This window comes from Python bivittatus, unplaced genomic scaffold (genome assembly GCF_059951505.1).
Source record: "Python bivittatus isolate LINGU-HERP-01145 unplaced genomic scaffold, Pbiv_v1 ctg000330_np1212, whole genome shotgun sequence".
Lineage (NCBI taxonomy): Eukaryota > Metazoa > Chordata > Lepidosauria > Squamata > Pythonidae > Python > Python bivittatus.
In genome coordinates this window covers 53,272,912-53,297,804 of record NW_028277058.1, presented here as the reverse complement: position 1 = coordinate 53,297,804, position 24,893 = coordinate 53,272,912, and the positions used below count along the sequence as shown (strand labels likewise).

At 37.7% G+C, this 24,893-nt stretch overlaps 1 protein-coding gene across 1 annotated transcript in view; it reads left to right on the top strand.

Annotated features, from left to right (window-relative positions):
• The first annotated feature begins 5,389 nt into the window (after positions 1-5,389).
• Positions 5,390-24,893, top strand: part of LOC103064700 (1-phosphatidylinositol 4,5-bisphosphate phosphodiesterase zeta-1-like) — a 57,794-nt gene continuing 38,290 nt past the window's right edge. The window contains exons 1-3 of the mRNA XM_088141520.1: positions 5,390-5,448; positions 6,064-6,199; positions 11,941-12,172. Of these exons, the coding sequence (XP_087997646.1) occupies positions 5,390-5,448; positions 6,064-6,199; positions 11,941-12,172 (427 nt within the window). The remainder of the gene's footprint in view (positions 5,449-6,063; positions 6,200-11,940; positions 12,173-24,893) is intronic.

Here is a 24,893-nt window from a genome sequence, read left to right as displayed (position 1 = left end):
CTGCTTCTCCCTATTTTTTTTCATGTTTTATTTTCTCTTCTGTTCTTTTTTACCTATCTCCTTTTTCTTTATCTCTTCTTTTCCTTTATTTTCTTTTTTGCTTTTTCACATTTACTATATTTTTTCTTTGAATGTATTTCTTATTATATATTTAAAATCTTTTAATAAAAAAAGAAGGCTACAGGAATTGATGGAATATCTGCAGAAATATGGTAAGCTCCAGAAGAAGAATCAGTAAAGTTTCTAACCAAATTATGCTAGCAAATCTGGGGAATGCCACAGTGGCCAAAAAACTGCAAGAAGTCAGTCTACATACCAATACCAAAGAAAGGAGACTTAATGGAGAGTACAAACTATTACACAATAGCCTTATTTTCACATGATAGCAAAATAATGCTTATGATCATCCAACACAGATTGGAGTTTACAAGGAAAGAAACATTAGATGTTCAAGCTGGTATTAGAAGATGACCAGGAACTGTTGCATATTGGATAATTGAGAAAGCCAAGGAATACCAAAAAGAAGGCAACATGTGTTTAATTGACTATACTAGTATTTTTAAAAGTGTGGTTTGAGGACCCCTGGAGGTCCCCCAAAACCTGCCAGGAGTCTACGAAATCAAAATTATTTACCAGATATTGAAGATATTTGCAAAAATTTAACACAGCGCACTCTTTTCATTATTTTTTTGTTAAAAAATAGGGTTTTTATGAAAAATATTTTATTTAATATTTAAATAAATTTAATATTATTAAATATTGTTTAATGTTGTTATTTTTACATGATTAAATAAATAAATAAATATATATTCTATGAATGTATCATTTTTAATTTTTAACATGATAAATATTGATAAATATAACACACACAAATAAAAGCTCTTTTGGGGCCCTCCATAATTTTTAAAAGTGGTAAGGGGTCCTAAGAACAAAAAGTTTAAGAAACACTGGACTGTAGAAAGGCCATTGTGTCAATCATGTCAAGCACTGGGATGTCCTTAGGCAACTGGGAATCCCAGAACATCTCATTGCCCTACATTGAGCAAGGCTGGATTAGAAGAGGAGTATGGCTTTAAAACCAGAGGAAGAAACATCAATAACCTGCACTATGCTGATAACACTAGTCTGACAGCTAAAACTGCACATGACCTGCAAGCTCTAATAATTAAAATAAAGGGACACAGTGAAAAAAATGGGACCACAATTGAATATAAAGACCAAAGTAATGACAACAGGAACAGTAGAGCCAATTTTTAAATGGACAGTGAAGATACTGAAGTGGTGGATAGCTTCTGCCTTTTGGGTTTGACTGTTAATCATACAGAGAGCCAATTTGGTGTAGTGATTAAGGCACTAGGCTACAGTCTGGAAGACCATGAGTTCTAGTTCCGCTTTAGGCACAAAGCCAGCTGGGTGACCTTGGGCCAGTTACTCTCTCTCAGCCCTAGGAAGAAGGCAATGGCAAACCATATCTGATATCTTTCCAAGAAAACTGCAGGGATTTGTCCAGGCAGTTGCTAGGAGTCAAGATTGACTAGTAGTAAGGTGGATGGACTTGATTACAGTGGTGACAGGTGCACCATTGGAAGATCTGAAGGGCCAGGTTGGGGACAAATCATCCTGAAAAAGGTCTATTTGTGAGGTTGCCAGAATCAATGCTGACTTGATGGTGCATAATCAATCAATCAATGCTGGACTAAACTATTGTATGAAAACTGTATGTCCCTACCTACTATATTTCATTACCCTCTCACTTGTTTTCTCATGTTGCTCCCACCTCAGTCACTGAAGGTGATTCCTTGCTGAAAATAACACTTAATGCCCTAATAAATGTATAAGTCTTTAAGGTGCCACAGGGCTCTTTATTGATTTTGCTGCAAAAGTCTCATATAGCTACATCTCCAGAAGCAAGTCTTTTTACTCTTTTTCATAGCTGCATGATTACACTTGCCAGATTGCAGCCTCAGAAATGTTAAAAAGGACTCTCATGCTGACAGAACTGCTTTCCTATTTCCTGAGATTCCTTTCTCTTACTTTAAATGCAATATTTAGGTTAGCCCAGATATGATCTTGCAGAGTGCAGAATTAGATTCTGCTTCTTCTTTTAAAATCTTAATCTGCTTCTATCAGTTTTCTTTCATACATTTAGTTAGATAAAATCTATAGGAACACACACTCTTCTCTTTGTACTACACAGTAGAGTGTGCAACTATAGTACATGAAAAAAAAAGTATTATACTACTTATTATTTTCAATCCTACTGAGGGTATATTTAAAGAAAGCTCCTGCAAAGTAATCTTTTGCTTTTGTATCTCTATTTCTCTCTTAGCAGTGTCCTCTGAAGGAAACCTACTACTATTGACAGAAACTCCAATGCTGATATGGGGGCAAAAAAAGGAGCAATGTTTTCACACAGAACTCATAAATTCACACAGGAGGAATTCTTGAAAAGATGTCATTCTTCACAAAAGGTAACCTGTGATATTATTTGAATTTATGCCTCTGTGTTTTTATTAAAACTGGAGTTGCATGTTGACATGATTTTTTTCCCTTTTGAGTCAGTGGCTAAATATAGTGGAACAAAGTGGTGTTTTTTCATTTATTTATTTATAACTGTTTCAACTGAAAAATTCTAAGCAGAGTATAACAGCAACAGCAAAGCCAATGTAATAATAACATAAATAAAATAATCTATAATAAAACTTAGTACATCACAAAAACAGTTCATCCAATAAGAACTCCACAACATTCAAGTCCCAAAGGCCTTTCAGAATCGCCGTATTTTTACAAGTTTCTGGAAAGCCATGTTAATGGGAGTTTCATCTCTTTGAGGTAAGCCAAGTTAGGAAACACATTCCACAAGAATTACTGGAATTCTATTTTATTGGTAAAATAAATTGGTATGTGATAATAAAATGGTATGTGAGTATATGGTAAAATAACATGGTACGGGAGTCAGATGGTAAATCCTCCCTGGTATGGCAGGGGGAAGGTGTCAGCCCTATAAGGTAGACCAGACTAAGAAACCAATGCCATGTGGGTCTAAAACTACTTTTATTAAATATTGCAAGTCTGCAGGGCTGGCTCTAGGCTAAGGCCAAGTAGGCACTGGCTAAGGGGTGCCAAATTTTAGGGGGTGCCAAAATTAGAAGAGACTTCCAAAAAACTCAATAAAAACATGAAAAGCAGTAACAGCACACCCTGCTCAAGGGTTAAATATAATTTCACAGAATTTTTGCTATATGACAACAGTGGGTGATGTAATTAAAATTACTTAGAGCGTAAGTAGGGTGAACATGTCCGAGAAAAGAAAAAAAAACTCCGAGGCTGAAAATTGTAAAGTTCATAAACTTGAAAAAAAGAAAAGAAACAAGAGGGTGCCTTTTTGAAATTCCTAACAAAATTGGAAGATGAGCCAAACCATAGGGGGTCCCAGAATGTGACTTCACCTAGGGTGCCAAAATGTCTAGAGCTGGCCCTGCAAATCTGAAAGTGTTTCCTCCCTCCTTCATTTTATTTTTTTTTATATTTCAGATTTGTCACCACCCATCTCACTGCAGAGCAACTCTTTATCTTCATGTGAATTAGGGAGGCGCTGATCTGAGGCATTTTCTCAAGTCTGATTCTTGGAATGGGCTCAAGCCCGCTTCCCTGACCCTTGCCTTGGTAACCCACCTTCCCCCGTCCCTCAAGGCCATCCTCCGTGTCCTCTACAGATGGCTGGTGAGAACCCCCAAGCAATTCCCAGGTTGAAAGGGCCTGGACAGGGGTGCCGAGCGAGCCCTGGCAACTGAATGCTCGGCAGTGGCACCATTCAGCTTTTCACCTAAACCTGCTTGCTCTGCCACTCCCCTCCCTCGGGTTTTCTTCTTGTCCCGCGGATGGCCCTGGGATTATTTAAAATGAGAACACGCAAATTGGACTATTTTGCATCTTGGCTCTTATGCAGATTGGGGAAGCTATGAAGGAAGCTATTTCGCTGGAAGGTGGAGAGAGAAGCCTAGGCAATTTATTCAGAACTTTCTTAACGGCTCCAGCGATTCCTGAGATGGGAAGCGTTTTGCGGGTGAAGCGGTGCAGGATGAAGGGCAGAGGCACTCCGGCGTCTCAAAGGAAGAGGAGGATTTTCTTTTCCTTCTTCACTGTGGCTTCCTAGGCGGGATATACAACCCGCACACAGATGAAGGCATACATCTGACACGCTGGTCTACCACTCCCAATCGTGAGTGGTGCAAACCTGGAAGCGCGGCCTCCACTCCTTCCCGCGCTTCCCCCGCTTTATCCTTCGCGCTCCCTCCGCCGCCTGCCACGAGCAGACGGTCCCGCTCCCGCTCCCGCCATGTTTATCAGAAAGGCGGAGCTTGCGCCCGGCAGTGGCCAATCACGCAGCGGGGCGCGCGGGAAAGCCGTTAGGCGAAGAACGGCGCCCCGTGACGCCACAAGAGCCCCCCGCGCGCCCCAGCCCCGCCCCTCCCCTCTTTCCGCGCGCTCGGGGATTCTTTTGGTCCGGAGGCGGCCGGGCGTCAGGTCGAGCGGGAGCGGGTCTGCGGGGGCGAAACCCCATTGCCCCTGGCTGGACCGGGGGGAAATATGCCGCGCAAGGAGCCGCTGACTCCACCGCAAGAGAGGAGCGAGGCGGAAAGCGCCATGAGGAGCTGCCAGGCACCATGGAGGCCAGATATCCTCCCTCCCTCACGGTTCCCACGCGTGGCGGAGGTGCCTCGGGTTGGCTGTCTGTGGAAACCCCGGGCTTGGGCAAAGGCTGCCCTATGAATTAGGACCCCCATTAGCGATTGGGTGGGATGTCCGTGCCCAACCTTCCCTTCCAGGCTCAGTCCGTTCATCCTTGGAAGGGAGGAAAGGTCCGCCGTGTCTTCCTTGGCATTGGAAGAAATGGCTTAATTGCTTCTTGTCCCTTGGGAGACATTTTCCTCCCGTATGCCATTATCCCTATTTAACAAGAACAATATATACCTGCCACGCCATTCCCTTTTGGAGAAGGAGCATTGGGCAACGCGTTAAGTGAACAATTTCTATTTCTTCTCCTTCCTCCTCCTCTTCTCTTCTTCCTCGTCCCATGTGCCATTATCCCTCTAACAGGAACAATATATACCTGCCACTCTATTACCTTTTGGAAAAGGAGCATTGGGCAGCATGTTAAGTGAATAATAATAATAATAACAATAATAGGTTTTTATGCTGTGTTTCTTATATATAAGTTCAAGGTGGTAAACATACATAATATTCCTGCCTCCTATTTTCCCCAAAATAAGCCTGTGAGGTGGGTTGGGCTGAGAGAGCAACTGGTCCAAAGTCACCCAGCTGGCTTTCATGCCTAAAGGATCATTTATAGCTGTGATCTCAGAGCTGCTTTTTGTAGAAGCTCCCAATGGGGGTGACTCTAGAGGACAACCCAGATATTCCTCACCTCCCCACTCGAAAACAAAGGTATCCTTGCAGTCTGAAGTGGGGGGAGAAAAAAGAATTGCTGTCTTCCAGATTATATTATGCCTGTAATATACACTCCAAGGAAAATAACCCCCTCTTCCCAACAAGTTGGAGAGTGCACGCCTGCCTATGCTATGTAGAATGTACTATTTGTTTGAAATATTTTTAATGTCCTCAAAGCAGGATTTTGGAGGCACTTTGTGTGAATTATTTGGGTGTCTATGATTAATACATCCTGTGAATAAAGATTTATTTTTATTTTGTAAGATGCATGACTTTTGCTTCTGCCTTTCCAATCTGTATTAACCATTGGCTCTCTAAACTCTTTGAAATACATTTTTGTTAATCACTGGTTGTAACTTTTTTATTGGTTGTGATTTTCAAGGATCAGTAGTTTTCAACATTTAAAATACTGTCTTATGCAATAAAGCATTCTTAACTGCTGTCCTATTGAAATGCCTATTTTAAGCATCTTGGAGCAGGTGTGTATGTATGCAGACATCTATATATCTAGGTTATTTTTGCGGGTATAACAACTTGGTGTGTATATTTCAGCTTAGTACCAAAGAGAAACGAGAAGCATGATTTATATTGATCTCTGATTCCCTTAACCAGCTTTCCATTTACATGGTTTTTAAGCATTATCCATGACAGATTTAGAAAAGGAAAGATTAATTTGGAAACTACCCTGGAACTGCTTAATAAATTTGACATTCCTTTTGATTATGTTCACGTGAAATACATTTTTAAGGTGAGAAAATATTATTTAATAGCTTTAGAAGTAATATTAATGTGCTAACTTTTATTTTTAAAGATACATTTATAACATACCAGATATTTACCAATTTAGTTATCATTTCTTTCAATTATCATTTGGGGCAATGGCAAATTCTTTGTGGGACACTATGTAATTGTGTGTTTCTTACAGTGCCATGTATGATAGTCAAACATCAGAAACCAGTAGAAGCACTACATATCCATGGTAGAACTGGTGGAATGTCATGCAAGTGGTATTGGCAGTGGTCACATTGTGAGGTTATTGTATTAGTTAATTTAACACATTAGCCTTATATATTCAACATCATCCAATCATATGCCTTAATTAGGAACTCCTAATTTCAACTTCTTTTTGCAAAAACTATCATGAAGGTACCCTGTTTGTATCAGGACCGTATTGCTGAGGGAGAGATGATCAGTGTCCACTCAGTGAAGGTAGTTTGGGGCTTTTTCTGCTAGCCAAACAAGACTGGCTCTATGTTCTTCTCTCTGGAAGGAAGCCCTAACCCACCTTTCCAGGAACAGGCTGATTTGCAAGCTGTTCTTTTTTAAGTGTAGGTGGCTGAGTGATTTCACCAAGCAGTCACTAAAGTAGCAATGCTGTTGGTCTTTTGTACTGTAGAAGCATCACTGCTTTGAAAGAGAACCACTTGCTGAGCTGTTCTGTCAAAAAAGTTTGGAGGTAGCTTTTTGGCTTTGAATATTATGACTAAGCTTACATTTCTGAGTAACCCACAAGCCCCCTAAACTTCCTTTAAAACTTTACAGTTCTGAAAGGATAGTTCACCTATACTGTCACTTTGATGACTTTGTTAAAATAAACTGAAGGAGAAATAATTGACCTTAAACTTTCAAATGTATTATTACTTTTCTTGACAAAATTAAATATTTTACATTTTAACTTAAATATTTTAAATATTTCCTCATCTCAAGGTAGAAATATTTATATGTTCTGAAATAAAATATTCTTTTATGATACAGCCAAATACTTCATCTTGCCTTTTGATTGTTGGAAATATATAGGCTTTTGCTTTTAAGATTTTTTGAAGAAGTCAAAATATTTGTTGAAAAACAGTTGTAATCTTGTAGCACTGGGAATTTAGTGCCAATGAAATCAATTGGTCTTATTTCTGGATAATAGATTACATTGTAGATATCTGATTCACTTGTTTAAATTGCTAAGTATAATCAAAATAGTTTGGGATGAATTTCTTAAAAACTGATTTAGGTTTTATCAAAACCCTTAAAACGTATGACCTGGATCTAGCCTAGTTAGGCTGAGGACACAGCAGATAGCCATATTAAAGTACAATCCTCCATTCCTTGAGTCAGCAGAGAAATATGCTGGCTTGTTTGCTGAACCTAATTCTGCCTCAATAATGAGGCAAGTGAGTGCTGCTGTCCGTAGAGTTTTGATACAGGACAAGCTAAGGAAGGTGATTTCCCCTCTCACTGAATGTCACTTGCTAGTGGGGGGAAAAAAGACAAGTTACTTTCCTTAACATGGCCTGGGGCTGAGGGAGGAGATGAATTTGATAAATAACTAGATTTGGGTTTAGCTACCTGTCAAATCCTAGGACAAAGATTTGTGGGGTGGGTGGGGCTGTCCTCTTTAACAAGGTAGCAGATCAGGCAATGGGCTTTCAGCTGAATGGCAAAAGATGCCTGGTTAAATAGGTGAAGTTGTGCTGCTTCATTTGGCAGTCCTCTCTGCTCCCTTGGTCACCAGAATGGAAATAAAGCAGAAACAGATGTTGAGAGAGAGCTCTTTATCTGTAATGCCTCTGATCCCACATATCAAAGAGCTGGTGAGAAGTAGCAGACTCCCAGATTCTTCTGCCACTTGTCCCAACCCTGCATTCTGCTATCAGGGTTCGGAGATATGTCAGGAGTACTGGAAAGTCAACTTGTGTGTCCTTTAGTGCTTGTCAGCTCCTTGGCACTTCACCTCACAACCTTCTCGCCATATCAATCAGCTGTTTTTCAAGCTATTTTTAAACAGGATGGGAGCAGGGCTGCGTGGGATAGCAGGAGAATCTGGGAGAGAGAGCTCCTAGCTGCCTAATCTCTAGTTGCATCTGATCTTATCCCTCCATAAGATCAGATACCTAGTGGATAAAGAGCCATCTGCTACCTCTTCCTTCCTTCTGCCATGGATGCAGAAAAAACAGGAGAGATGACTCTTTATCCTTGAAGTCTCCAATTGTAAGAGAAGCAGAAAGGGGGAGCCAACTCTACCTTCCTAGTTTCCAATCTCATGAAGCTGATTTATGCAAATGTAGATCTGGCAGGAAAAGAGCTGTGTATCCCAAATTACTGTATGTTGCATTCATAGGTATGACAGGTAAATATTAATAAAGTTTAATAATATTTAACTTTAATGTTAACAAGTGTCAGGGAGGATGTGTCTTGAAGTGATAAAATTTGTATTCTATCACACTTCACTATGCAGGGTCCTTTATCTTATCACTAAATAGCTGCTGTTTGGGTTGAGCCAGGTCTCTGAATCAGGATTGGCTCAATGACTTGACAGGTAGAGGGAGAGAGCAAGAACTGGACTTGCCACCTGCCAAAGCAGAATGCTCCTGGAAAACGGTCCCCTGGGATTGGAAGAGGAAGGGTGCTCACAGCAGCCTAAAGTGATCAACAGAAGTAGGGCCAATCCCAACTTTTGACCAAATCCACGGCAAAAATTGTGTTGGGAGAAAAGGGAGAACTAAATACAACTTTAAGCTGGCACAGATATGAACTAGGGATGAGATGAAGGCAATGTTATGGTGACACGTCATATAAAAACAACCAGCCTTAGAATTATCAATGAAGATATCTAAGTGGTGGATAACTTCTGCCTTTTCGGATCAACCAACAGTAAAGGAACAAACAGCCAAGAAATATGCTGCAGACATATTGGTAGAGCAACCATGAATGCCTTGGAAAAGATATTCAAATGCCATTAATGTGTCTGTACCTACAAAGAACACAGTGGTGCAAGCCATGGTTTTCCCTATAACACTCTGGAAGTTGAAAGTTGGACTTTGAATAAGCAGTATAGGAAGAGTATTGATGCCTTTGAACTTTGGTGTTGGAGAAGACTCTTGAGAATATCATGGACTGCCAAGAAAACAAACGGATGGATCATCAAACAAATCAACCCAGAGTTCTTACTCGAGGCACAAATGACTCAAATTATTTTACTTTGGACACATTATGTGAAGATCTAGCTTTCTGGAAAAGGCTCTAATACTGGGAAAGGTGGAAAGAAAGAAGAGGATGATCAACAGTACAGTGGATGGACTCAGTTACAGTGGCTATGGGTGCACCATTGGGAGACCTGAAAGAATAGGTTAGGGATAGATCATCATGGAGAAAATCTATGCAGTTGCTAGAAGTCGAAAACTACTTGATGGAACATAATCATATAAAAACAGTTACTGGGACATGTTCATGCCACAGTTGTGGTGTGAGGATGAGCCTTTAGATTGCAAACATCAGCCCACTAACCTGGGAATAAACTGCATTGGATATAGTGATATTTATTTATTAATAAACATATCAAAATATTGTCCATTTTTTTACCTTAACAGAAGGAGAGATATACAAATACCTGGGTCCAAAGGAGAAAAGCTACTTCAGATTTAGAATGAAGGCTTTTGCTAAATACAGTGAGGTGCCTGAGTTGGGACTGAAGCATCTTTCCCATTTCAGATTTGAATACTGTATGCCTCTAAAGAGAAGTCATGTTTAATTTTTCACAGTGATATCCATGAGGACTAGCTGAAATTGTATTCAGTTGAATGAACTGAACATTACCTGAAAAAGAGTGATGCTATAATTTAAGGAAGATTCTAAATTTCTGTGTAATTTATAGTAGGATATACAATATTAGCAAGAATGTAAAATCTTACTTCTAGCTGCAAATGATATTCTTTAGAATAATATGCAGATAATATTCTTGGCTATGTATGAAACAGATACATTATAGTACAAAATACCAAAATATATCTGAAATGTAAATCAGCTAAATAACTAGAAGGAAAAGTTGGCTCTTGTTCCTTTTTTGCTTGCCACTAATATTAAAAACTCATGTCCAAAAACTCGACATAATCGATTGATACGATATCCTTGTGATTACTGTGGGTACATAAATTAGCAGAGGTAACTGTTGTGAGATTTGCCCCATTCGACAGAGAAACTCTCGTGACACGTGTGGTTCACAAAGAAGGTTTACTCATGCGTAACGTAGTAGTCACAAGCAAAGCCAGGACTGGCTTGGTACAATTGCATCACTTGTTATATTCCCCCCTTCCCGCGCTTTTTCCCACCTCGTGATCGCGTTGCAGCTGTGGACTATTGGGCCCCCCAATGTCCCCCTTGATCGTTCATGATGGCAGGGTCGGTCAGAGTCCATTGTCCTTGATTGCCAGTCCCCCTCCGGCTGGGTTGGTCCCTCCCTGCTACGTGCAGACCCGCGGGTTCTGTGCTGCGTTGCGATCTTGTTTCGCTGCCCTGCGGCCCCGTTCCTTGCATGCTCGCGCCGTTATCAGTTCATAGTTAAAAGCTTCCGCTGTGGTTTTCCTGTTTAGCTGGCCGCAGGTGGCTCGTTAATTAGCGGCGCTTTCGGTTCCTCTTTTCCCCGCTAGCTACCGCCGGTGGATTCCGCGTGGTCTGGTTGCGAGCTTCCCTGCAGCCCCGTGCTTCCCTGAAGCCTCGTGCTGACCGAACCTGACAACTGTCAGCCATTGATCAATAACCCTAACCCATTTGGTGGGGAAAATGCATGCGACAGCCAAAATGAGCAGATGTAATTGATTGGTGCACAAAACTCACTGGTAGACAAAAACTTTTTGGTGAACAAAAAATGAAAAAGCTGGATAGTTTTGCTAGAGGCTTATAAATAAAGATTAGCCCGGGAACATGCTTATTTACCTGTTTATTTAGTAAACTACAGCATAAAAACCAAACACAAGTTGAAATAAGTATTGGTTTCCTATCTGATTGTCTTAGAAGCTAACAAGTCTGCTTTATGACAGCCCAGGGCTATAATAACTACCATACTACTTTACATTGGTATGCATTCAAATAAAGCTTTTCAGTGGCAAGGAATACAAAATATCCCTTCCTCTATAGAAGCCCATTCCATCAAGATTGAGAAATGTCTAAAACATTATTTGCTTTCTGTTCTGGTTGTGTTTTGAAAAAACATTACTCCATCCATATCATAGCTGCTTGATTTGATGTCCTATTGAATAAAATGCTGAACTAATGATGGCAAGAAGGTTTTTCTTATGTTCAGTTTTAATTTTAAATATGAGCCTGATTTTAAAGACAAGATTGGGGAATTGGATTTGGCTGAATTATTAAATATAGCCTTTTACCTGAGCCCTCCAATCCAGAGGAATCTATTTCATCTGGTGTCTATCTTCTCCAAGTGGGGAAGATATATGTTTGGTGAACTGGCCAGCCAGAAACTTCCCATGTGAGCTTGGGTGAAGTTCAGACAAAAGTCGACCCTGCTAACAATCTTACAGGGTAACTATAAGGTTGGGTGACAAACAGCAGTGGGGGGAAGAGGTCTGTTGGACCACAGTGCCACTTTCTTGGTTCAAGAAGTATCTAGGAATAGTAACAGAATGTATATCATCAATTTTATTTTTATATTAATGGTGTCATATGTTGTATATATCTTGTTATGCATCTTTTTTTCTTTTTAAGCAGGCAAGTGATTCACTGAAGGCTGGAACTATTACTATAGAGGATTTTAGAAGAATATATCGTGCTATAGCACATAGAGGTGAAATTCATGAGCTTTTCGTAATCCACTCTCTAAATCACAGAATACTGTCGCTATCAAATCTAGTTGCCTTTCTCAGAAATGAACAGTTTCAGGCTAATGCTGACGAAACAATTGCATCTCAACTTGTTGCAAAATTTGAGCCCATTGAAGAAGGTATGCTGTATCCTTAATTTCTGAATATCATATTTTTTTTACTAAATGGAATTCAGTAACATTAATCATTCTTTTCATATCTTTTAATATGTATACATTAATTTAGAAATAAAATCTACTCTCAGGAATCTGAGAGTATGGGCTACTTTTAACATTGAAATGTCATAGATTTTCAACACAAATTACTTCAGTGAAGGCAAAGATGGAATTGTCCTTCAGTTGTCATGCCAAAAATTCTTCTACTTGCTGGCATTTCCTCATGGAATTCGGCTGGTGGAGGGGAGAATAATAAATTATGTGCTATTTTGTCCTGCTTTCCAAAGTAGCTTTGGACAAGGACAGCCTGCTCATCTGCTCTTTCTTAAAGAAAAGGCCAATATGTGCATGTATTTTTTTCCCCCATTTTGTTTAAGCCAGCTGCTGCTGGAGCACAGTGTCCCTTCCTTCACTTGGTAGTAGTTTGGATTGAGAAATGTTTGCTGCTGGGCTCAGATGTTTTTACAATCCACAAATCCCCAATCCCCAATGAAATGCAAGGAGTTAACAGTGGTGATCTAAAATAAAAGCCAGCAGTAATTGAGCCCTGTGAGGATACCATTTTATGCATGTTGCACTGAAAACTTCATAGAATAAGGGACAGATATTATGTAGCTTTAACATTTCCATCTTTGCTGAATTTACATCCGGAAGATATAAATGAGAGGTCCAAGAAAATTAATTCTGGAAAAAAGGCATCTCTGGGCAATTTACAGTTTTATTCCTAGTTTATACTTCAATATCTGACATCTGTTGATGTATGTATGTATGTATTCCATTAATGCTTAATTCAATTAAAATTATAGACCCTACAATTTAATAAACAGTGGCCAGGTCCCATAGACCAATAATCAGGACTTTATAGCCAATGGTTTCAAAGGACAGTGATATATTTACTTGGGCTAATGTGATAATTCTTCTCATTTGCCTCTGGCTAAGATTTAAGTCAATATAGCATGACATGCTCAGACTGTAAGCTGTATGGCACGGGGAAAAGTGATATCCAGTCTGCAATTGTAATTGAAAGCAGGCTGTGCAGAGAAGTCTTAAAGAAAGTAGAGAGTAAAATGAGAGATGTAATCAAATGCTGATAAATCTGAAATGTGCTTTGAAAAATCTAATCCTGATTAAACTTACATAGATTTATTCTCAAAAAAAATTAGAATCTCTAATGAAATTTTAAAAATGACAATACATAATTTATGTATATAAAATTGTGATATGTTCATAGCCTGAATGCATTGCAAACTTTAAAATTTTTATTTATTTATTTTGAAGAATAATATTCTATTTTCCTATTAAAAGGTACACAAAGTAGCCTATGATTAATTTATTAAACTAGTAAGACTCTACAGAAGCAAAGCTAAAATAGCAGCATCAAATAAAATCAAGAGCTCCAAAAAGGTGTAGATGATGCAATGTTAATTGTGAATTCTGTTAAAGGCTTGAAAGAATAAGATTATTTTAGTTGGTTATTAAGGCATCAGAGAAATTAAGGCCCTCCGTACTTAATCTCAGACTTCCCTCCTAGCAATCTGGACAGGAAAAGTTAATTGCAAGAACAATATTAGTAATATTTATTAGAAGGAAGGTTAAGTTTACTATACAAGAATCCAAGTGAGTATTCTACTCTTAAATGATGCACTAATACATAGACAACAGGGTATTTGTAGCAATGGTCACTGGCTTCAAAATGGTGGGAATAACTAAAGCTCCATCCCTTTTTATGTGCCTGCTATGCTTGTGATGTACATTAAAGAGTGGGTGGACTTTGATCACCTGATTGTGTCTGCCATTTTTAGACTGTAGCTATGGATGTCCCTGAGAGATAATATGATGACAGAACCATCTTCGATTTTCTTGTGCTCTTACAAATACAGGGGCTAGAAGCCTGCTTTTGGGGATTAACAGAAACATGTTTCTGTTTACTGTTTTGCTATTAGACCTCTTATCAATATAAGAATCAATCCTCACATTTAAAAGAACAAATAAACAAGAGAACCAGAAAGGAGTAACGCTTGTACATCTAGAGGTCAGCATGTTTCTGAACCCTAGATGTACAAAAATTAAAAGAATAGGAACATTCAGCCTAAGGAAAAGGATGAAAAGAGTAGATATGCTAAAAATACAGGATTTACCTTTTAATATTTTAGATAATGTAATCCATACAAGTTACAAGCATAGCCAAATCCTACATTTGTCTATTCTGAGTATGTCAAAAGAAATTAGTGTACTTGGCCTTAATCCCTACGATGTTCTATCTAGAATTGCATCATTATATTTATCTCATAAGCATTGCTTAAAAAACTGTTTTATTTCAGAAAGTGTGTGCTAATTCATAAAGTGTTGAATTAGACATACAGGGCATCTGTCTTGAAATTAGGTTGCTTGTATGATGCTAATGCTGATCACAAAGGATCACAGACTGGAAAGATTTTTGTCTGACTCTTTCTAAGTATTACACTCCATCAATAGTTACTCAGTTATTTCAAGAATGATTTTCTTCCCTACATATGAAAATGAAATTGTTTCAGATCCATCTTATGCATTTTATGTCATGCTATTTAGTTGTGGATGTTGCATTTTAAAAAAACTCAATTTTGGAGAAAGTCAAAAGAAAAAAAAAACCACACCTATATACATATACATATACATATATGCATATACACATGCACATATGCAGTATATAAAAGGTGGAAGGAGCATCTTCCTGAAACAGGTAAAATAAACCCAAGAAACAGACAAGAAAAAATTACTAATGCATTTTTGCCTATTACATGGAAATGTTGCAAGGAGAATAGAGATGAATTATTCACACTAGTCAGAAAGAATTAATGGCTGTGGCCTCATTTCTGTACCTGATGTTAAAATATGAGTGAAGTAAAGTGGTATACTACATATGCTTAGGAAAAAAACCAAGAAGGAGATAAGGTAGTGATGGCTGACTAGGCTGCCATTCATACATATGACAAAATTAAAGCTTGGGTATTTCAGGCTGTCTATCCAATGGTCAAGGCACTGACCATATATCAGTGTTTCTCTAACCACAAAACTTCCTAACTCTGTAATAACTTACTAATAGGAACACAAGGAGTGTTTCCTACATCTCTAGTTGATGTTAATCTCTGGGTTAATTTTTCTTAATACATTTTGAACCCTAAAACAGATGCTTGAACACAATATGTATGGATTTTTGTTTGCTTCTTTGTTTTTAAAGTTCTGTATGAGTGGCATCTAAAACTTTGTTAACCCCCAAAAAGTAATAATCTAAATTATTAATATCATTTGAAATTCAGCCATGAAAGGAGCTGGTTTACTGTATCTTTTGATATTGCCCACATCCAGTGAATTTCTGGAACTAGTTATAATTAAATATAAAAGAAACATATGGATAGTTAGTACTTTAGAAGCCATGGGTTCTTCTGGGTTATCTATTCTTATTAATTGAAGAATGGGATAAGGTGAGGCTGTGAATTAGTTTGAACATAATGCTAACTTATATTCACCTTCACCATGGTATGACTATAAGGAATTGCCTAGAATATTTTACTTTTATTTTTCATTATGCCTTATGCTATCTGAATTAACATTTTAATAAAACTTAGCTATGATCAATTAAAATAAGCCAATCAATCTGTGTTTTAAAAAAATAGTACAGACTGCCAGCCAGTATAGTGTAGTGGTTAAAGTGTGAGATTAGAAGTGTGGAGCTTAGGGGTTGACTTTGGAAGCTCTCTGGATTGACTTTGGGCCAGTCCATCTCTCTCTGCTTAATCTACCTCACAGGATTGCTGTTAAGAGGACAAATAGGAGGAGGGAGCATTATGTATGCTGCCTTGAGCTCCTGTACAAAAAGCAGAATATAAATCTAATAAAATACATACATTAAAGCTGGATGATATGCTAATCAATGGGCAATTTCAAGTGAAGGAGCCATGCTAGGAAAAGAAAGAAAGGAATCTTTAGCTCCACTTGGACTGAGCTCAGTTTATGCATATTGTTACACCTAACTGATACATGCATTAGTTTTATAATCTTACTAATAATAATACACTAGCAAGAAGGAGGAGAAATAAAATCAAGTTAGAGGATGGAACTGAATAGGGTGCTAATCTGGTGTTTTATTTGGAGTTTATCTTTGATTTGTGTGACTATTTCTTATTCTTGATATTGTTCAGATTTGCCTATTACTGTATATATTTGGTTTTCATTTTACTGATGTTGTATGTTGCCCAGAGTCCTTTGGGATTGGGGCAAGACAATGCTGAGGCAGAGAGTGGTGGCTGGGCAGTAAGCCCAGACCTGCGGAGCTTTTTCAGAGAAGGAGAAGCCATGAGATCTCCCATCTGTGCTCTGGAATGCAGCTCTTCACAAGTAAACCCACAGAATCCAGAGGGACATTGCAGGAGAGTTGCAGGTAGAACGTTGGGAGCTAAGGGAGAAAGATCGAGCTCACATCCTCAAGCAGAGCCTGCTTAAAGGACACTGAGTTTGCCCACTCTACTTTCTAGACCGTGTTTGAGTGGCAAAATTTTTAAAGTTATAGAGATCTGCAGACCAGCAGAACACCTAAACCACCCAGTAATTGTACCTACGACCTGAAGGATTAAAGTAAAAGTAAATAAATAATTATATGGATTTAGAAAGAATTAAAAGCAAAAAGTTTGCCAAGAATGTAAACTAAGAATATTTAGAATGGATTAAGGGGACAGCTGAATTTGGAATATTGTTTATTAAAGTACTTTTGAACTAATTAAATAAGTAATACATACCTCTGTGGGAAAGAGGATTATTTAAATTTGTTAAGAAGAATGATTGGTTGACTTCCATAAATAAAGAGATAAGGGGAACTAGAAGCTGTGAAAGACCACGTGACTATAGGTAGTTCTCGAGTTATGACCATTCATTCAGCTACTGTTCGAAATTACGATGGTGCTGAACAAAGGAATTTATAACTGATCCTCAAAGTTCCAGCCATTGCAGCGCCCCTGTGGTCACGTGAACAAAGTCCGAGTGCCTGGCAATCAGCTTGCACTTATGACCAGTTACAGCATCCTACGGTTACATGATTACCATTTGTAACCTTCCCTGCCAGCTTCCCCCCAAGCAAAGTCAATGGGAAGCTGGCAAGGAAGGTCTCAAGTCACTGGGGTAAGTCTCCCCCCGCCTTTCTTCCCTCTCACACACTATGCCTTCCTTCCCCCCTTTGCTCACACACACACCACACCCTCTTTCCCCAGCCTCCCTGCAATCACACACAGGGACGCACGGACCCCATGCTCTCATTCCATGGCCTTTCTGAGCTTGCACTGCACTGAGCACCCCCTCCTCTGACTTGCGTGGCCTGCATTGGGCCTCCCTGGGCCTCTGTCCCCCGTGGGACCCCTGTGCTCCTTACCTGGGACTCCCTCTGCTTCCCACTTGATCCTGCCTGGATTGCCATTGCTAAGTGATGTGGTCAGGCGATGTCGCACTTTACGACCACATCATGATCGCAATTCCAGTCCCAATTGCAGTTGTAACTCAAGGACTACCTGTATAGAACTACAGAGTGCCAAAAGGGATTAAAGAGTTAAGGATTTAGGAAAAAAAGAAGCCTGTCTTTGTTTTCTATTTCTCTTTTCTGGATTGTAAATTAAAAGAGAAAAATAGTTACTACTAAAAAAGCAAAAATTGCAGAAGGGAGGAGAGCATCATTACAGGGCAAATAACAGTAAAAGGAATTACAGCAGAGATTTTACAAAAGACATTTGAAGAAATGGGGAAGAATGACACAGCATTAGTGACAGCATCAGTGACTGAGGCTGTAACTGCAGCTGTGACTGTATCAGTTAAAAGAGATCTGACTTCACTAGAAGAGAATGGAGGAAAGATTTACAAATATGGAAGAAAAGATGAACAAAAAATTTGAAAGAATCTACTACAGATGAGTGGAGAGGTTAAACAATTTAAAGGAAAAATGGAAATTTTAGAAAATAAGACAGAAATAATAAATAGACAAATGGAAAAAGATTTGGATAATTTGGCACTATTGGAATCAAGAGAGAAAGAGTTTTATTCTGGACTGAGAACAGTTCCAGAGGAACCTGGTGAAGATATTAGAGAGAGGGTTGTTGCATCCTTAGTAAAATTTTTGGAAGGGGATGAAGAAGATATGGATGCAGACGTGGACAAAGTATACAGAATTAATACAAGATATGCAAAACTAAGAAATGTACCAAGAGATGTACTTGTGTGCTTTGTCAAGAAGAAGACAAAAGACCAGGTTCTACAACAATATCTTAACGTTAAGGATAAACAATTCAGAAGTAATTTTGTTTAAAGAAATACTTATCAGAATATTGGAATTGGAGGAGATGGGATCAAAAGGAAGCATCGGCACAACAAATACAACCACACATTGAGGAAGAGACTACTATGTTGGGAGCTACAAGTATAGACTTTATTAACAGAGGAATGGATTGTGAAGATGGTTCTTGATCTGTTTGATGAGGGATAAAACTAAGTACTTTTATAAAAGACTGGAAACCCTTTATGGACTTTCTGCTGATAATGGAAAAAAATGAGTTGGTGACTTTTGCATTTGTAGATCAAAAAGGGTTGAAATAGGATAGAAGGGAACTATGTAATCTAATCTTAGAGAGGAAGGAGGGATAATGAGTTTGTTTGTAACTGCTGCAATGAAGATCTGGAGTCACTTCTTTAGTTATCTTTCTTTATCTGTATTGTTTTTCATACTTTTTATTTATATATGTTTTCTTATTTATCTTTTATTCATATAAAAATCTCCAATAAAAATTATATTAAAAAGAAAGACCTCTTCTGGGATGATCTATCCCCAACTTGGCTCTTCAGATCTGCCAACAATGTACCCACTGCTGCTGTATTCAAGTGTAACCAACTTGATGCTGGTCAGCCTCTTCTTCTCTTTCCATTCACCTTTCCCAGCATTATAGATTCCTCAAGGGAGCTAGGTCTTGCATAATGTGTCCAAAATATGATAATTTGAATCTGGGTTACAATTACTGTACAATAAGCAAATAAACATAAAGACAAATGGTAAATCTCACTTTAAAATTTAATTAAATTATTTTGGTAATATTTTTTAAAATGAACAATTCAACATTGTAGGCCAATTGAAACACAGCATGTTTTAAAACTTCTTTAAAGGTCAGTGTGGATGGTACTCTTATTGCACTGAGAAATTAGTTCCAAAGATGTGGGTTTTTCATGAAGAAATACAAGCTGGGCCCTTAATCTTTTAAAAACTTTCTGTAGCCAAAATCTTGTCTTGCTTTTTGCTATTTATTTTAAATTCTTAAAAGTTATAAAAAATAAGTCTTCATTTTTTTGTATTAAGGTTTGAAGGTACCCATCAGTTTTCAGCCTTGTCCCTTTTAAGGTGTCTAACTTCATTAAAGCTGTTACTAAGTAAATCAACTTTGAATATTAAGACTTTGAAATTATTTTTAAGGAATAAATGCATGTTCATGGGAAATAAATTATCATGGAATTTAGAGATATCTTCGAGGAACTCCACCGAGGACTGTGTCAAGACTTTGAATCAGTTATGGCAGTTATGCTGGGAATAGTCTGTCTTCAGAACAAGATGTTATAGAACAAGATATACAACAAATTCCATTTGAGAATACGAATGAAACTTTGGATGAGAATCTGCCATCAGATGCAAAGAGAAAACTGTATGAGCTTTTAAAAATTAAGAAATAAATAAAAAAGGCATTCTCAGAGAGTAATGGGAATAATTCTTTTTTGTTGGATTTACCAAAGAGACTGTTTAAAGAATGGAAGAAATTCATAATAAGGATCAAGAACTACTGGAACAGATTACAGAAAAGGATTGTTCTGTATATAAAAAAAAAGAAATATAAATTGGCTTATTTGACTTGTTTAAATGGGGCATGTTATTAGTCTGGGTGGTTCTTTTTGGATTTACTGATATTTTGACTGGAAAAATGTGGTACACTGGATTTGCTTATTTGGTGTTTAAATTCTTTATTTTCTGTATCCTAATTGTTTAGTATCGATATGATTAGTGTCTAATTGTGTGAATTTTTTTTTAGGAGAAATTAGCTCTTTTTGTGAGGTTAAATTTTAGTCTTCTTTGGTATTAGGATGCCAGGATTACTTTATATTTGTGAATAGTTTAGAGTTGAGATATGGAATGTTTATTTGAATGGAACAAGTTGTTATTTGGGCTGGTTATCTTTGGAATAGTTGGTATTTGGAATGGGTTGTGTATTGGAGTCTATGTTGTTTTTTTAAAGGAGTCTCTTTTTGTTATGTCAAACTTTAGGCTTGGTTTGCTTATACTTTTTTAGGCCTTTTAAATGGGGTTTTGCTCACAGTTAAGAGTCAAGGTATGGAAAGTTGAGTTTTATATTTGTTAATTAATTTTAATATTTTAGAGCTCAGTTTGGACTTTTTGCTGACAATTGGATGAGAAGATGTTACTTATTTGATTTCTTTATTACTAAGAGAGGGGTTATGGGATGAAGAGTTTATATTTCTTTAGAGAAGAAATTATGAAAATGTTTATTACTTGTAATGAGGGTGGGAAGTCACTTTCTTAAAAGGGGGGATTTTTTTGTTTTTGTTTTCTTTCACTTTGCATTATCTTTTATTGTTCTTTTTAAAATCTTAATAAAATTATTGAAAAAAAAAGGCTGGCTGGAGGTAAGGATGGGCCTTCTGAATGATTTTACAGGTAGTCCTCAATGACCCTAATTGGGACTGGCAACTCTGTTGCTAAGCAAAGAGGTCATTAAGCAAAACATAATGTGACCACCCCACTTAGCAATGGCAGTTCTGGCAGTCCCAGTTGCGGTCATAAAGAGAGGCACCATGTGACCATGACTTGCGACCTCCTGCCAGTTTTCCCATTGACTTTGCTTGTCAGAAGCTGTCTGGGAAGGTCACAAATAGTGATCACGTGACTGTGGGACACTGTGACCATTGTGAAAGGATTGGTTGTAAGTCACTTTTTTCAGTGCCATCGTAACTTCGAATAGTCTCTAAACAAATGCTCGTTAAGTGAGGACTACTTATATTGGGCAGTAGGAATCTTTCAGGACAAGGCCTTTGCTGCATTTAGGCAATAGAATAGATTCTGCTTCAAGACAGAATTACCTCTCCTTTCTGCAGCTCCTAGGTGCCCTTTGAGTTTGCTCCAAAAGAGTAATTGGCTAGAAATCTGGGATGGCATTTGGGTAGGAGGAAGAATGGGGATATGCTATTTTATTAGTAGAAACCATCCCAGGTAATGTTGAATTTTTTATAAATTGAAATGGAGTTTTTGCATAATCTTAATATAGTAAAATAAGTAATATACTAATTAAATTAATTAAATACAAATTATTAACATTAATTGTTTTTCTTTTAAAACTTAGTGCACAGATAGGATGTGTTAGGTCACATGTGGCCCCTATTACACTGAGCTTGATGCCAAAATTTGGTGGCAGATGTTAAATTTTGGCAACGTATTTTGGGGTGGTTTTTCAGGTTTTGAGTAGGTTTAAGTGTAGAAATGGTAGCAGTTTGCTTCCCAGAGGCCCATCATTTCCCTTTACGTATATTCTAAAAAACAGTCTTAGAAATGTCAGTTGTCTCATTTCCAGTGACAGTACCGATGCTGGCAGATGGCCTCTTCCAGGCTGTCAGACTGAGAGGCCGAGTTACAGCTTCTGACTTTCCAGGACTTTTTCGATGCCTCATGCTGCAGCTTGTGGCTGTAAGTAAAAGATGGTACATGGAACTTTAATGGCAAGTAATGAAATCATAGACAAATGCACTAGCAAATCATACCTACATCAAACAAGGCAAATAGTATATGTAAGGATAATTTACAAATAAGCTGTGGTATTAAGAGGATTCTGGTTATTTTAGGTTTGTTAGGTATAACTAAGAATGTGTGTGTGTGTGAAATCTCTAAGTTTAGCTTGACTCCTAGTAACTTCATGGACATGTCTACATAGTTTTTTGAGTGATAGTATATAAGTGATTTCCCATTCCTCTCTTCTATATATTCCAGAAAACACTCCTTGAAACTTCCCACATTTGCTTTTCTGTGACTTAGAAAAACATGTCAAAATCACTAAAATGTACTACAGTACATAAAGGCTAACCTTCCATCGCTGTACAGTACTCTTGTGAGAAAAAAAAAATGCCTCAGCAATTGCTAAATTATTCTCATGGCTAAATAGCATGAAACTACATGTCTAGTCCACTTGCCAGGATTGACTTGTTTTTTAGTAGCTGTTTTGCCAATGATTTCACAAGCGGAGATTTTTGTTTCAAAGTTCTCTGTCCAGGAGGAATTTTTGAACAGAAACGTGATGTAAATTCAATAAATCTTGCAGGTCAGCTTAGGAAGAAAATAGGTTAAGGTATAAGCCTACAAACTTACAAATATATTATTTTACTTATGTATCTGTCACTGTATCTATAGGCTCTGAGGATGGAGAGAGAAAATATTATGTTTTGGGTTTTTGGTAATACTGGATAATAAAGGCTATGTATTAGCAGAACTTAAATTGTTTCTTGATTTGCTTTTGTTATTTTCCTACTGCTTTTTTTTCTTATATTAAAAATATCTGGAATGTACACTTCTTGTATACAAGAAGTGTCACTGTCCCACATTGTTAAGATCTGGATACAAATATTCATGTCCATGTGGATGAAGCAGATTCATGGGTCTTTCACTTTGCAGGATTTGGTGGGTCATTGGGTAGCTAGATGAAGATGATGGTTCTGCTTACTTAGCTGCAGTTTATGTACAGTACCCCATAATTACATGGGACCACAAATGAGTTATCTTTTGCATCTGGATGCATATGCAGAGAGAGCCAAAGACGGATTGCAAAAGGAAGCATCCTTGTGAAAGATAATAAACAAGCCAATCTCCTCCGATCTGGCAGCTATGGCAGTTAAACTATCCTCTTGCCTGAAACATCTGAAATAGAGTCTTTAATTGCTGTTTGTGTTCATAAACTTTGTGTTTGAAAGTAGTATATTTAGTCTTATTGTCTTCTTAGCTTCTCAGCACTTAGCAATAATAGCATCAAATTTGTTGTATGGCAGAGACCTGCTGAAAAGGACTTTTGCTTGAACATCAATAGCAGCATAGTTGTGGAGTGTGGCAGTATGAAATGCAGTAGATAAATAAACAAATAGTATTTGGGATGTAGGTTCTGCTTGCAGCACTGGAATAGGAGGATGAGATATGGTGCGTTGTCTTCAGGAGTGTAGCCTATGCTCTGTTAACATTTGGAAGTATAGCAGTGAATGCAGTCATTTAATTAGCTACAGCTTACATATCCCAGGGGCTTAAATGTAGAAAAGTGTTTCTCCTTGAAAAACATAGTTTCTCTCTTTCTAAAGAACTTGTAGTGTAAGAAAGTGAGCCTTGGAAGTAATTGGAATCAAAGTGAAGAACAAAAGTAAAGCATGCTTTGGGTGGAAATAAAGTCAGTCATGCACTTCACACTCTCTGAAACCCCCATTTTATTCTGCCTTTGCATCTTTTTAAAGAGCCCATTTCTTTATCCTCAACCTTGTAAGTCCCAAATGCAAAAGTAAATATAGTTTAGAAAGAGAAGCATGTTATACTTCTTTTTTTTTAAGTCCAATAAATAAATTTATCTGATCCATGATAATTTTTTTCTAAAAAAAAAAAAAATCTAAAGAAAGGAAAATATTAATATCCTATCTAAACAGAGTATTTGGAAAATCAGTCCTATTAACAGCAAATGTATTTGTCTATCTGCTTTTTTTCAGCATTTCATGATATTCCAATGTGACTAAGGAATGATGTTCATTAATTTTATCCTGAAGTGTTTTTTAAAAATTTTATACATGTTCCTTATGTAGAGTAAGCATTTCTCCTATGAAACCTCATATTTAACCCTAATGCTGGGAGGCTCAGACTCTCATGATAAAAATCCCTTGAGCGTTTATAAAATGTGCATACATGCGTAGAGATACACCACATATCAACAGTACATTGCTATTTTATTTCTATATCTTTATATCAATATATTAATGTTGTGTGATAGAAAGGAGACAAAACAATTTTAATGGTGCTTAACCTTCATGTGTTTGAACAAGGCCTTTGAACTAGTTTGAGATTTACTATTTACTAAGGGCAAAAATAAAGAGATTTGGGTGTCAGATACAGAATGGGTGTTAAAATATCCAGTGACTTTAGGAAATCAGATCCTTTAAGTCAAAAACAAAATTTTTGGAAATAAGAGCTGCAGCATTGTTTTAGAATCAGAGGACAGCATTCAGCTAAGAACAGAGCTTTAAGTTTCATTGTGTTAATAAAAATAATTTAAGCACAGATAGGATTTAAGACCCCTAGTTGAGTCCCACTGAACTATTTTTTGAATAAAATATGAATAGGCTTATACTCTGACTGGCAAAATTGTACCCATAGGCCACAGAATCAAGCACAGCCCAGGCACCCCTTCTCCTCACAACCTCAGTAAATTAAAAGAGGTACAGTCTCCTAAGATCATGAAATCTTTTGTCATTTTGACAGTTTCAAATGAGAACTTGCAAGATGATGGTGCTTTGTTTTGTTTGTTTGGCATCTGACCATATGACAGACCACACAATGGTGCCCAGGTGAACATTCTGAAACAGTCACAGGCCTAGTACTAATGGC